Here is a 15,861-nt window from a genome sequence, read left to right as displayed (position 1 = left end):
TTTTATAATTTTAAAACTATTTATCAAGTTTAGAAAACTTAAATAAGATAAATTTAAAATAAATAAATATTAATCAATTTAGTTTATGAAAGAAATTAAATTTATTTTTATTTAATTTTTAACTTTTACAAGTACTTGTTAAAAAATTATAAAAAATAAGTATAAATAGAAAAGTTTCATAACTTGAATATTACATTAAACATTTTATTTTAACCAAAGTGAGATTCATAAAATTATATGAAATTTTCATTATACAGTTAAAGAAGTGAAATTTTTTTACTGTTAATAAAAATTTAACTATCAATATTACGATAGAAATATATGTAAGTGTTTATAATAATGTATAATTTTTTTATGATTAATTTATTATAATAGTTTTTAGATAAACTCATTTGTTTTTGAAGAGTGAAAGTCCTTATGTAAATCTTTTGTTCTCACTTAACACATGCACTTAATTTGAAGTATGACATGTTTGACTCAATAAGGGGAAATATGACCAAAATTCGATTGTATAGAAAAAGGAGAATGATCTTCCAAAGACATTATTTCTCTTTTGAATGTTGAGGTCAGTTATAGATCAAAATTCAATGAATCTATACAATAAATTACGCCAATCGAGACATGCACGCACGCACCAATCTATACTCTATAGAATAATAATTCTCTTATTATTCTATAGATTATTATTATTGTTATTATTATCTATATATAACATTCTTCATTTACTAATTAATTACAAAAATTATGAAAAAAAAAGAGAATTTAGAATATTCAAAGATCAATCACTCTTGCCACGTGTGGTTGTGTTATAATCAAAAGTAAAAGTACCTTTTAAAGGTTGAAACGCTAATTACAGAATACAGATATTCAGAACTCAATATGCATATAATTTCATGAAGCTCATGTAAGAAAAGAAACTCATTCACACAGAATTAAAGGTACATATATATAGGGTAAAGGAAATCACCTTCTGGCTGCCACTCACTTCATCGCCATCAGAATCCAAGAAATTATTATTATGCTCTCCCATAACTATATGATCTTCCCGAGAAGTGCTTCCTAAATATACATCTTTCAATGGCGACAAATTTCTTATATGAGCATGGCTTCTTATATGGTAAAGCCTTAAGAGATGTTGACTTCAATTATATAGCTGAAATTCAAAGAAGGGAGAGGCTTTGCCTTGCATGTTGATCACTGAAATGTCAATAGCCCATATATAAGAAGAAACAAGAATTATATCTACTTTTTTATATATATTATATATACTAGTTGGCTTGTTAGATGAAGATAAAATATGTTATAGTTCTGCCTTTCAACGTTTATGAAAGAGATTGGAGAGACATTTTAATTATTAGATAGAGAACTCATCCGTGGAGTAGAATAGATTTGAAGATTGATCAGAGAAAAATGTCACAAATTTAAAATGCCCATACATGCCACTCAAAGTTAACCACATGCATTTCATCAACTTGACAAAAGATTATGCATATATGCTTCCTCAATTTCGCTTTGTATGAACTTCCTTTTACCACTGTAAGTCTGTGTCAACATTCTCAGGGTCATCTTAATCATAATTTATTATTTAATCTTTTTCTTTTTCATTTAAAAAGTAACATGTAGATTGAACGATACAAGTAATATTTCTATATCAATATTAAAATAATTTTGACTTTTAAATACAGCCTTTCTTACTATTTTCTCTCATTATGATAAATGTGTAAAATATTAAAAAATGTAAACATAAAAATATAATTTAAAATTAATTTTTAAAATACGTAAGTCTATAAAAATATTTTTTAAAAGTAGATAATAATATGGTAGTGCAAATAATAACTTAAACAATAGTATTTGCCAAAAATACTATGCCTGATAAAAAATTTTTTTATCAAAAAGTATTTATTGAGACCAAACTTAAATGAAAAATATATATACAATAGATAATGATGCTATTATCATCCAATAATTAAATAATATAATATCTGTTATTGAGACGCCAATTTTAATTATGCGTTGAAATAAAATTGATAACTGCATCAAAATCGGAAAGTGATTGGAAAATAGTGCACATACTTATATTACTTATCTAATTTTAACTTATTTATTATAACAAAACACGACAAATTATTTAATGTGATTCTAAGTAAGTAAAAGTATGTAGTGCATAATATTTTCAAATAATTTTCTTAATATCATTTATTAGTGATACCCAAATACTATTAAATATTAACATTAATGGATTAATTAAAAACTCTTTAAATCATAAATACTTAAGGTATATTTTTAAATATAATAAATGATTAGTGATAAAACCAATTGGGAGGGAGTATATACAAGTAACAAGAAAATTGCGCATGCGTATTTATCTGAGTTTCTTTTAGGATTTATATTTTATCGTTACTGTAGTTGTATCTTTCTATATCTTTAATTAAAATAAACATTATTTATTTTCTAAAATAATATTCTCTTTCTGATATAATAAATTTTTTTACTAAGGTACTTTTTTTTATTGAAGGAACAAAAAGAAAATTAAAAAAAATGAGAATAGGTGTTTATTGTAGTCCTTTTCTCAATTTAGGTACGGAGGTTTTCAAAAGTAAAATAATAATAAAAAATAATAATAGGTGTCAGAATGTTTAAATTTTTTTTAACGAGTGGAAAAATAATAATAAAAGTAAAATTTAGTTGAATTTTTTAAATGTTATTTATTCTATTTGTTAATTTAAATACGATTTTTACTTTTAATAATATATAATATTTATTAAAATAAAATTCAAATTTTAATATAAATAACACTAACAGTACATAAAAAATAACATTAAATATATTATAATAATAAAACATTATTTAACTTTATAACGTCGATTATATGAATTACACAACATTAAAAAATAATTAAGACAAACTAAAAAAAATAAATTTTCCCAATTGTTTTTTATCTTCATTTAAGTAATAAAATTTGTGGATACATAAAAATTTAAAAGTAAAATTTTGACAATTTGAGAAAATGAAAATTTGCCGTCCAAACAAAGGGTGACGTAAGACTTTGCTGTAAATTAGGTTAGGAATTTTGCGTATTTGAAGATTCTGTTCTCATTATACTTTCAAAGTAAAAATGCTTTTTTTTTTCTCTCTACTATTTCTGACAATAAATTTGAGTCTAACTACTCAACGTGCACGTTGATCAAATTGTGCGAACAAATAATACTGGTTTTATTTTATTTTATTTTATGTGACATTTAGCAATTTTACTTTATTTTTATTTTATACGATTAAATAATAATTAATGTTTTATTTAGTAAAAGATAATAAATAGATCTGATATCAACTAATATAATAAATAGATCTGAAATTCCTTAAGAGTGTATATATATATTACATAAATTAATTAATCAAAGAGTTGGTAGGAGCATTTGACTCTAATGTGTGTGAAAAACAAAATATATTGATAGTAATTGATGGATGAAGGAATTAATTAAGATCCAGTTAAGTTGCTCAAGGCATGATCAGCATTAGTAGATTAATTAATTATTCCAACAAGTTAATTAACTTTATGATAAGAATAATAACTCCCTAATTTTCAAAGCCATTCCATGCTTTGAAGAGGCTGCAGCTGCATGGAAGAAAATGCAGGTCTCCAGGGCCGGCAATGCGTGGATCCATGTACATACTATATATGAAGCTACTCATTCTCTTTCTATTGTTTTATATAATATAATATATCATTTAAACAAAATATGAGTCTCACATTGAATATAATAATAATTTTAATATAATACTTAAATCATAAAATTTTCTTTTAAGTTAGACTTTCTCCACATGTTTAAGCTTTAATAATGCTTTTATTGATTTTGTTAACATATAGTTTTATCACTGATTTTAATTAAATAAAATTAATAATTTTATTTATTATTTTTAATGTAATAAATAAATACTTATTTTTTAAAATGAAATGCTGTCATCTTTAAATGTTTTAAAAAATCATAAAAATTGATGTTAATATTTATTATAAAATGTTTATACATATAGATAAACCTAAAACCTAATAATAAATTTAAACAACAATAATCATTATAAGTCACAGATGTACGTTGGTTACATTGCTATATAATGGATCCAGGTCAAAAAGGTAACAGTAATAATAACCCTAACATCATAACCCTTTTTTTTTTTCACAATCAACAATACTCTACACTAAATTTTCAAAGCTCGTTTGTTTTTCCGTTTGTGCAAACAGAGTTACAAACTTTAATAATATACAAATGGATGTAGATTAATTGAATTTACCTTAAATTTAATCAGTATAACTATTAATCCATTAGTTGACCAAACAATTCCCTATTATGACCGCTTTAATAACAAAATCAAATTTAATAATTTTTACACATTCAGATATAATTTTACATGATAAAAAAATATTGCCCGAGACAGGTTAAAAAGCACAAGTTATCTAGTTATTTGACATCACGTTGAATCTTTCATATCAAAATTTTATAACATCAAATTTCAATAAAAGAATGTAAGCAACATATTGATATTTTCATCTGTATATATAGATATAATATGTATTTCATTAAGTTTAGTGAATATAAGTAAATAAAGATCAATCATGAAATTATGGGTATGATTAAAGAATAGATACGTTTCAATAATCTCTCATAATCATGGAAATAAACTATCCTAAATATATTTTTTAATTAATAAAATTAATAATTCATATGAACCTAGTTAAGTCAGTCTAATAAGGTCAAGGGATGGAATTTGTCTTTGTGACCTTACGTCAATAAGAATGTTTAGCATTACTTAACAATCTACTTGACAAAATATGAGAGAATTCAACTTATCGTAGATTAATTAAAATGCAAGATGCTACAGACCATGACTTAATTTGATGCATTATTAAGATTCTTAAATATAACTAATTAAAGAAAAACCAACTAGTTTGTGTTTAATTAAGTTGATAATCTAACATCAATTGCACACGACTTTAAACAAGGTTTACCTTGCATTTTTTTATTATAGCTAAAATATATAAATTTACCAAAATTATGTGTATATTATGAACATATTTTAATTAAATTCAGGATTGTACAGTGTGGCCCCCCCCCCCCCCCCCACCACTTCTTCCAACGCAAATTTGAAGGCAACGGGAGAAAGATTTTTAAAAAATAAAAATCTTAAACCTAAATATTTATATTTCACAATGGGTGAAAAAAATGAATTAAGAATTTAACTCCTAACTTTTGTTGGATAAAAAAATTAAATTCGGCTAAAAATAAATGCAAAGTTGCAAACTATTAAACGTTATTGAGATGTATATTTAAATTAATTTTAATTATAAATTTGATAATAAAAAATGTGCATGGTGTAGTATATTAATTCTCGATGTAAATCAAGTAGTACATAAATTACACTTTTTCTTTTTGCAATTAGTTTAATTTTTATTTACCCTTTTTATTAATTATATTTTAATTTTTAAAGAGAAAAATTAGTATTTAACTTTTATATTATCTTACATAAACTTTTATGTTTATATTTATAAAATTTTGTATCTCGCTTTGCCCATTTAAAATTGTCATTCTGAGCATGCTTAACCTCTTGTTATATTTTTCTATTTATCTACATATCTAATTAATCCTAATAAATTTACGTCTTAAATTAGTTTCAACTTAATTTTTTAAAAGAAATTACTATTTAAACTAAATAAAAATCAAATTTCAAATTTTGGGGAGGGGGAAGGTAAATCAGCAAAAGCTGCGACCTCACCTCTCTTCTGTTGATGGACTTGAGAGTGGAGCAAATGAATATTTATAATGAGTAAATAATTAAATTAGAAATGAGTACTCTTAGAATGATATCTCAAAATTTCTCAAACAATTCTAAGCTAGCAGAATGAAGTGATTAAACACATTTCAAAGTGGAGAAGCTATGGAAGAGGGGTTGTAACTTCCAAGAGTCTTTACACATTGCACAAGTGGGTCTATCTGTCCCATTCGTAATCTGCTGCAAATCTTGGGTTGGCAGTATTTGCTCGGCTAAATACCTCTGGCTTTATGGAGTTTGCAAAAGCATGCCAACCTAGAAGGTATGGCATGATATACTGCATTCAAAACCACCAAATATTAAGAGCATATTTGATTTCCTTTTTAAAAATAGAAAACATGTTCTAAGACATTATTTTTTGCATTGCCTTCTTTTTTTTTTTATTTACACCGCTATTTTATTGTTAGTTCTGGAATTTAATTTTTAGAAGTGTGTTTAATAACTTTCAAAAATTACAGTTCAAAAGTGTTCAAAGTCATTTACAGGTCACTTCAAAAATTTATACCCTCTGAAATTTAGTTTCCATAAAGTGTTAGACATACTTCCAAAAATTAAATTTTGGAAGGCACAGAAAAGAAGGGTAGTGCGAATGGTAAAAAAAAAATGTGATGTAAATAACAATCCCCAAATATTAATCAAGTTGTGTGCAGAAAGGGCCAAAATCAAGAAAGAAAGAAACATATAGTAGAACAACCTGTTTTTAAGTGCTATATTTGGCATATTGAATAAACATGACTAGGAACTTTTCATTTCAAATTATAAATAAATTGTCTGACAAAAAGCAAAAATTCTAAAAACCTTGAAGATTTCCTTAAGATAGATTTGATTTCTTCTTCTCTGGTATAGTGATCAGCCATTTCCATTTTAGAAAAAGCCTTTCCAAAATGAACTTGTCTTTAATGTAAGTACGTAAGGTTGTATCGACCCTTGAATTTTAGTGGGGGAGAGAGAGAGAGAGAGATCATACATTGAAAATTGACCTGAAAACTGCTAGCTCTGCACTCGCAACAGGTATATAGATGCTTTCCTGAGTTTCGTCCATGTTCTCTGGCTTGTTTTGATTTTCAACACCTTTGAAAATTGACACAACAATGTCAGAACCGAAGTAATGCTTTGTTTGTTTTGGTAGAAAAAATAAAATAGGGATAGAAAAATGTAAGAAAGTAAAACTTTCATTTGTTTAGGTATTTTATCTAATATGAATGGTAAATAATCTATCATCCAATGTTTAATTTTCTCACACGAAATGATGAGATTTGAGTGGGACAGGGACACAGGTCTTTTAATTTTTTATATTTTATTGAAAATAATTTTTCAAATAATACTAAAATATTAAAAAAATAATTAAATAATTAACGAAAAATATTACATTAAAATTTTTATTTTTTATCTGTTAAAATACATTTTTTATTGTTATTATAATTTTTTACTCTCTTTTTTATTTATCTAAATAAGTAAAAGAAATTTGTCTCAATTCTTTCTCTCTTATTTCTATTCATCCAAACAAATCTTTCTTATCTCATTTCTCATCATTTTCTTTTCTACTTATGTTTTTTTCTGCTTATTTTCAATTTCATTCAAACATAGCATATATGTTTACATCAAGACTGATCAGATAAATTGTGGGTATTAGCATAAGTATGAATAAGATAATTTATTTTATCAAGACTAATCACCATAAAAAATTAAAATATTGCATCACTAAGCAAGCTATTTGCAATTTATACAAAATAGTGTACTTAATCAACCCAGGTGTAGAGTATCCCAACAACTTCAAGACGACATGAAGACAAAATCAAATTGATAAAAAAACAGTAATAAAAGTTTATGAAGAAAGGGAATTACGTAAGTTAAATAAGTGTCCAGTAGCATCGGGAAGTGGCTCCACTTTCAAAACTTTTCTGACTTCAACTTCACTACATAACAAAACAATTTACAATATGCTTTAAAAGGATAAAATCGTAGCAGCACAACTTATGGAAACAAAAATCAACAAGAAAAGCTTATAAAAACAAGCTATGATTTCCATAAGCATTGTTTAGCTTATATCAATAAACTTGGTATAGTTTATTAAACTAAACTCCTTTCAACTCATTTCAAGAAGTTTCATAACTAAATTTATGTCATAAACCCCCCTCATGAGGTAAGAGTTTATTGAGTAAGTGCTTAATTAAACTATCTACTCAAACACACCTTTAGTTAATATATATGAATCCACATCTATGGTCATATTTCATATGCTCCATGGTTTGAAGACATCATTGTATCCCCCTTCCCATATAAAAAGGAAATTCAATTTTTAAAGATAAAGCAAGCAATAATAAAAAAACCTTATCAATATGTTGACATGCTATGTGTTGGATTCATTAAAATAATTAAAGGTATGGCATAGAAAGTACCTTTTTTGCTTAAAACTATCATGAAAAAGTTCACAAGAATCTCTTGCACCAAGGCCAATTATAGTTCCCATTTCACTGACTGACAGTGAGAAAATCTGCATTCAAATAAAGTGGACAATTACCTCACGTTTTAAACTCTAAGACTACATTCAACAGAATCATAAATTCCAATGAAATCATATCGATTTTTCTTCTTTATTCAAAGGAAAGACCATAACTGATGGGCCTTGGGGGTAGCCCACAAGAGGTCTGCTGAAGAGGAGGGGAGAGAGAAACAGAGACAGTGTGCATTGCAAGGTTTGAACCTGCATACCCCTTGCATGTCCCATGGCCCTACTACCAACTGAACTGTCTCAAAGGAACAATGAAATCATATCTTTATTTTTCCCAAAGAATGGATAAAAAATTCATTCAGTTGGGTAGGCAATGGCAAATATACAGAGGCATGGAGTCAATGGACAATGATATCAGTTGATAATGTCTTAACCAAGGCTCATTGAATAACAAAAGTTTCCTTAATTTCATCATACATGAACAAAATTATAAACATAGACATGAAAAATAAAATTTCAGTTTTACAGAATGAGCTTGTGCTGAACACCCTCAAGCAAGGCCCATTCAAACTCAAGTCCAACGACTGCACGGATTTCTCTCTACGCATTAAATTTTTGCTTATCTACATCACTAATTTCTTACATACAAAAAAAATTGACTGCCAGTATCTTCCATCAAACTAGCATACTTTCCAATAAAACAAAAGTTCCCCGAGAGTGAAAATAACACAGTTTGACTACTAGAGTCGTCTCCAGAGGGATATATAAATATAAATGTCACTACATTTTTGTATTTAGAGAACAAACAGCAAGGAATTTTAACCACCTAACCAGAACTTCCGAAGTATAAAGATTAGTTGTATTTTAGGTGAAATCCTAAGTTACTCGGTGTAATACTCTCATACGTTAAGATTCATTCTAAATTTTATTAAATTATATTTTAAACATAATCTAACAAGTCATTTTTGTCCACACATGATTTTGGTGGACTTGGCATAGCACACTCTAAGGTTGTATTTGGATGGGGCATTTTAAAATTTCTACAATTCATGTATTTGAATAGTAAAAATAAATAAATAAATTAAAATACTATATAATTTTAACAAGATAATTTTTATGCTAAACAGAAAGAATTTCAAATGACTTGTTTTTAAAATGAATTTTAAATCCTCTTTATTATGCTTAACTTCTTATATTTATCATTCATAACTCCTCTCACACTTGACTCTCCCTCTAAGCATTTCCATTATTGCTTTCATATTTTCTAAAATTTTAAAATCCCACATCCAAACACAACCTAAGGGCCATGCTTGACAGTAATAATCATTCCTCCCACCATTGCAAACATTCCAAAGTGAAATCTATTGCTGAGATTATTTTGGATACATATCCGAGTTACATTCAACAATTCAAAATTAATTTTATTAAAATCAATTTTACACAACTTTAAAACAAATAGGCCGTAAGAATACATAACAATTTCTTACATTTTCGGGAGAGGAGATACTAAGCATAGAATCTACAGAAGAAGCAGAAGTTACCTGCTTTCTGCTCCAATCATATTGGGGCCTATCACCATCAGTACCATCTGAAGGAGCAAACTGGAGGAGCAGATAACCCTCCCTAGATACTTTGAATGCCCCAGACTGCAAAACAAAAACACCACAATCTTACATAACTAAACAATTCCACACACAAACATCAGAAACTCCGAACATTGATTCCTCCTTCACCAATTGAAAGAACCAAAGGATCCAAAAGAAAAAGCATACATCTTTTGTTTCAAATTCCGGAGGTCTAGGAGACACTGTGAGTACACCCTTCCTTGTATAAATGGAGTAACCCACATAAAACTTTCGCTGCAATTCCCCAACTGAACACACAAACAAACCCAGAATATTAAAAAAAACAAAAATCAGTGTCATCATTTATCATGAAACATCAGTTCTAAGCAACTTTCTTAACTTACCCATTATTCCATACTAATTATTGACATCAGAAACGGGAAAAAAACGCTGATTTTCCTTTTTTAAAAAAAGAACTTTTGTTGTTGAAGAATAAGAGTGGTGTACCTGGAGAACGTTGTTGTGGTGGTGAAGGGAATGGTTTGGGTTGGATGAGTTGGGAACTGTGGCATTTGACAGAGAGTGATGGAAGTGTGATGGAGAAGGTGATTGTGTTAAACGTAACGTTGTTGCGCTTCAAAGAAGTGAACTTTGGAGTGGTGAGAGGGTGGGTTCGCTTAAACGTGATGGAGGAGTGAAGCTGCGACATCATCTTCTTCCCCTCATCTTCCTTTTCATTTCTATCCTCTCTTATTTATATTTTTTTTTTAATTTTTTAAAACAATCAAATATGCCTTTAAAAAGAGTTACGGTTAGCGATTAAAACAGGTTAGGTTTTACTCTAAACAAGCTTAGTCTGTAATATAATTATTAGGCCTGAGCCTAACAAGTTATCTGTTAAAGACTTTGTTTTAGGCTTGACCTGACCTATTTAAGTAGTTTTCCTGACTTGAAGTCTAGTAACAAAGTCTGTTAAAAAAAATTAATATTAATAAAAATATAAATATTTTATTATTAAATTAATTTATATATTTTTCTATTCTTAATAATTATTAAATAATTATAATAATATTTATATAATTTTATAAATAATTTTTAAAATATTATTTAAATATTAATTATAAATATTTTATATTAATAAAATTTATATTTATATTTTTTATTTATTTTTTAAAATTATATAAATAGTAAATATTTTAGTTTTATTTTAGAAACATATTTTGTTTATTTAAAAACATCTTATATTCAACAAATAAAGTTATAGTAAATACATAAAATTGATAAAAAATAATAACATTCACACAGTTTGTTGAATCAATTAAAAGAAAAATATATGTTTTAAAAAAAATTAATTTAAACTTACTGCAATATATATATATATATATATATATATATAATGACAATAATAATAACTATTAAATTAAAAAAATAATTACAAAAAATAACACTTATAAAATTTATTAAATCAGTTAAAAAATTATTATATTTTAAAAAGTAAATAAATATTGTCATTATAAAAATTGTAAATGATAAATACTTATATTATAAAATTTATATATGCAGAAAAATAACATATGAGCATAGGAAGAATTATTAAAATTTATATTTAAATTAAAATAACTTATATTTCTAAATTTTTATCTTAATTAAAAAATATGTAATAAAACTTAATATAAAAATTTAAACTTAATGTACTATATATATATATATATATATATATATAGGAATATAACTGTTAATTGTTTATGGCTATGTTCTGCTGGATCTGGACTTTAAATTTCTTTATGAAATTTCTGTAACCATGGTTTATAGGCTGGACAGCTGACAGGCCCTTCGGGTGAGACCAGTTATGGTCGTCCCTGTCTGTAACAACGCCACGAACTAATGGTTCTGAAATATTGCTTTTGTATAGTTCTATGTTTTATGAAAATCTTTTACTGGAAGTACAGCAGTTCTTTGTTCTTTTGAATAGGGCTGTAGCAGTAAGTCCCGTATGGTTGAAAGGGAAGTAAGGCTAATTTGACGATGCTGTATTCAAAAGGAACTAAGAACATAAGAAGCTGGTGGCTATAGTGAAAGAATTTTTCAGAATTTTGTAAGTAAGTAAAAAAAAAAAAAAGTTCACAAATAACCAGATCCTGTTGAAACAGTTATAAATAATTAACAGAAGTATTGTTACGGAACCAGATGAGGGTGATGAGCAAGATGTTTTTATATCATGTCTAGACTTTTACGCTCTTTCTCTCGTATTTCCTTTCGCTCTGGCTCTAGTTCTTCATCCTCCTCTCCCACTAAAACCAATCTCTTTGATGACCAAGAGAAACATTCTCCTGAAATTACACCCAAACACAACCTCTTCGACGAAGAAGTTCGTTTTGAAGAGATCAATCAAAGTATGGATGACTGGACCATCCCAGTCATTCCTCAGGATACATTATATGTTCCTGAAGATCAACCCAAGAAAAACAGTTCTGATTACATTATCAAGACTGTTGAAAACAATATCCCTTTAGGAAAAGGTATAGGAGAAGAATTTCATCTCCTGTCTAAATCCTCTCTCAATGACCATAAGAGAAAATACAAATACCTTCACATAGGATGTGTACAGGTAGCAATTAAACCTTTGATAGACATAGGCATAGATGCTGCTGTCTTAATTTGTCTAAGAGATATTCGTCATAATAAGTTTGATGATTCTCTTATAGGAACAGTTGAAACCTGTCTCGGTCAAGGTCCGATTTATTTTAACTGTTTTCCCAACAAAACTGTGAGTCTTATGGATGAACACATCCTAGACTCCTTGTTTCTCAATATTTGCTTTCATGGGTTAGACATGAAAGAGGGATCTATTCCCGCAGCCTTAATCTATAGGATTCAGTATAAGGTTATGAACTCTTGTGCTTATAGAGTCCTTCTTAAGCCACAAAAAGGAGAAACTACTTTGTTTATTACTGATATGACAAAGGCTAATGTTTCTTTACCTAGAATTATCAAATGGGATGAGGTTACTCTCCCAGAAAAATGGGTTATAGATAAAGCCTCACCCAGTGTTCCTTGTCCTGCTCCTCAAATACAAGATATTTCACAGGACAATTCTGGAAAGGTTGAAATAACCTTTGATAGGAGAAACTCTTTCTCTTCTAGGATCGATGCTTATAGTAATCGATCTGACTTTGTCTCTGCTAGAAGATCCTTTTCTTCTAGATCTTATATTAGACCTGATATTCCTAGGTCTGTTAATCATGACCCATCTTTAAATCTCCAGGGTTTAGACACTTCTTCTAGGATTCCTAGAAATGTTTACCAGACTTCTGAAAAGGAAGACGAAAATCAGAGTATCCAATCTCCAACTTACTCTTCCCTTAATGAGTCTTATGATGTTATTTCATAAATTCATTATAGATAAGGAAATCCTTAGGAAAGATTTCTACTCTGAGGAATGGAAACTTCAAAGAGAGTGGTTCTTTCAAAATTATAAGGGAAAAAATAGGTATGATATCCAAGAGAAATTCTACCAATTTCTCGAAAAAGTCAAACAAAACATCCCATTCTTTGATTAGTATCATGCTTATACCATTCATAATAATATTGATTATCCTTGGCAAGAGGATGTTATTAGTACCTCCTCTGCTAATGTTATATCCTGGCAAATCAAAGACGGACAAATAGTCCAAAGTGATTTGCCACCCACATCTCAATACCAATTACCCAATTTGAGGCGGTAACCCTGTTACTGCCACTCCTTTTAAGTCAAAAAACCCTGAAGAGTCTATCACTCCTCATGACATCCAAGGCCTTATGGAACAGGCCAATTATACCAATAAATACTTTCAGGTTTTGGGAGAAAAAATCTCTGTTAATCCTGTCAAACCAAAAATTGAAGAAGTAGCCTCTTCATCCTCCCAACCACAATTAGAAAAACCTCTGTTTAAACCTTTTAAGATTAGTGCCAAAGCTAAGCAGAAAATCTTAGAACTCAGGCAAAAAGAAAAAGCCAAAGTGAATGAGGAAAACCAGAATGAGTTGCTTAGTAAAATTACTAGCATCCTTACTACTATTCCCGACACTCCTCAACCTTCTGAGGAATCTAGTGCTAAACTCAGGACTAGGTCTCTTGCTAAAACTGTTAATGTTATTTCCAAGGCTGATTCAGAACATTGTTCTGAAACAGACTCTGTTTTAGCCATCAATCCAATCAACAATTGGAAAAATTCATCCAAGCTTTATTATAATAGAGCTACTGCTCCTGACCTCATTTTAGAAGATAAACAAGATTTTATTCAAAGTTTCAATTCTAATGATATTTATATTTGGAATATCGATGGATTATCTGAATATAATATCATTGCCAAACTCCAAAATATGTCGGTTGTCGCTATGGGTTATTTTACTAATCAAAATATGCCTGAAGACACCATTGTCTATATTCTCGTTGCTGGTTTTACTGGCCAACTCAAAGGTTGGTGGGATAATTATCTCACTGAAGCTGATAGAGATAACATCCTCTCTGCAGTTAAAATTGATGATAAGGGGAAAACCATTGTTAATGACAATGAGCGTCTCCCTGATGCTGTGTATACGTTGTTATACACAATATCCCAACATTTTCTTGGTGATCCTTCTCTTTGGAGAGAAAGATCAGGAGAACTTCTTTCAAATCTTAAATGTGAATCTTTAGAAAACTTCAAATGGTATAGAGACACCTTTATGTCTAGGGTCTTAACCAGGGAAGATTGTAATCAAGCCTACTGGAAAGAAAAATATCTTGATGGGCTTCCTAAAGCTTTCGGAGATCTTATTAGAAGTAAACTCCGAAGTCGTTCTCCTACTGGAGAAATCAATTATGATAGTTTTGATTATGGTCAGCTTACTGCTATTATTGTTCATAGCGGTATTAAAGCCTGCCAAAAAGATAAACTCCAAAAACAGCTTGCTAAGGAAAAGGCCTTGAGCAGAAAAGAATTAGGTTCGTTCTGCGAACAGTTTGGTCTTCCACCTTGCCCCTCCAGTAAGAAAAAACATGCTCCTAAGAAAGAGGCTGTTGATTCTTACAAAAAAACCCTACAAACGCAGATACAATAGAAAACCTAATTCCAAGAGTCACGGGGAAAATATCATCCCTACAAATATTCCCAAAAAGCCCAGAACAGGCATAACCTGTTATAATTGTGGAAAGCCTGGCCATATTAGCAAATATTGCAGGTTAAAGAAAAAGATTAGTAGCCTCAATCTAGAGCCTTCTTTAGAGGACCAGATCAACAATCTCCTGGCTAATACCTCTGATGAAGATTCTGATAAAGAATCTGAAGAAGAGGTCAACCAAATTCAAAATGATGACCAAGTTTCCTCTTCTGATAGTGATGATACTCCAGAAGTCAATGTTTTAACAAAAGAACATGATCTTCTTTTTGAAGCTATAAGTTCTATTTCAGATCCTCAAGACAGAAAAGAATTTTTAAATAAATTTAAGGAGGTTTTAGAAAATAAACCTAAACCCAAAGAATATTTTACCTCAAACAAATTCGACATTACAAATATTTTTAAAAGACTAGAAAAGAATTCTAGTATTAAACCCACCACTATTCAAGATCTCCAGATTGAAATAAATAGTCTTAAGAAAGAGATCAGAGAAATCAAAGATCAACAACAAATTCATCAAGTTATCCTTTCTCAGTTAGATGATGAATCTGATATTGAGAAAGTAGAACTTCCTGAAGATAATGATTCTTTAAAGGTTGATTCTGATAATTTAGAAGAAACCTTTATGTGTTTGATCAATAAGGTCAAAATACAATTTTTTTTTATTAACATCAGAATCGTTATTGATGATTTTGTTCTTGATACTTTAGCCCTTTTTGATACAGGTGCTGATTCAAACTGTATTTTAGAAGGATTAATTCCTACCAAGTATTTTGAAAAAACTTCTGAAAAACTCAGCACTGCTAGTGGCTCAAAGTTAAAAATAAATTACAAACTTTCCAAAGCTGTAATTGAAAATCAAGAACTTAAGATAGAAACAAA

At 28.6% G+C, this 15,861-nt stretch overlaps 1 protein-coding gene across 1 annotated transcript; it reads right to left on the bottom strand.

Moving 5' to 3' along the window:
• Window positions 1-5,743: 5,743 nt before the first annotated feature.
• LOC113868725 (single-stranded DNA-binding protein WHY1, chloroplastic-like) lies at window positions 5,744-10,589 on the bottom strand. The gene is made up of 7 exons (XM_027504566.1): window positions 10,348-10,589; window positions 10,048-10,148; window positions 9,817-9,921; window positions 8,223-8,317; window positions 7,669-7,739; window positions 6,791-6,894; window positions 5,744-6,100 (listed from the first exon to the last, which is right to left on the bottom strand). Exons 1-7 carry the CDS (start codon window positions 10,550-10,552, stop codon window positions 5,981-5,983), a joined length of 801 nt encoding a protein of 266 aa, XP_027360367.1. The 5' UTR covers window positions 10,553-10,589; the 3' UTR covers window positions 5,744-5,980.
• Window positions 10,590-15,861: the final 5,272 nt, after the last annotated feature.

Source organism: Abrus precatorius, unplaced genomic scaffold, assembly GCF_003935025.1.
Source record: "Abrus precatorius isolate BTA unplaced genomic scaffold, Abrus_2018 Scaffold6, whole genome shotgun sequence".
Taxonomy (NCBI): domain Eukaryota; kingdom Viridiplantae; phylum Streptophyta; class Magnoliopsida; order Fabales; family Fabaceae; genus Abrus; species Abrus precatorius.
Note: the sequence above shows the minus strand (reverse complement) of the source record. Positions and strands in the feature narration are given on the sequence as shown.

Coding starts and splice junctions, on each gene's coding strand:
- LOC113868725 (XM_027504566.1), bottom strand. CDS start 10,552: ATGATGTCGCAGCTTCACTCCTCCATCACGTTTAAGCGAACCCACCCT. Junction 9,922..10,047: donor CGGAATTTGAAACAAAAGAT/GTATGCTTTTTC, acceptor TTTGTTTTGCAG/TCTGGGGCATTCAAAGTATC. Junction 7,740..8,222: donor GATAGTTTTAAGCAAAAAAG/GTACTTTCTATG, acceptor TTTGTTATGTAG/TGAAGTTGAAGTCAGAAAAG.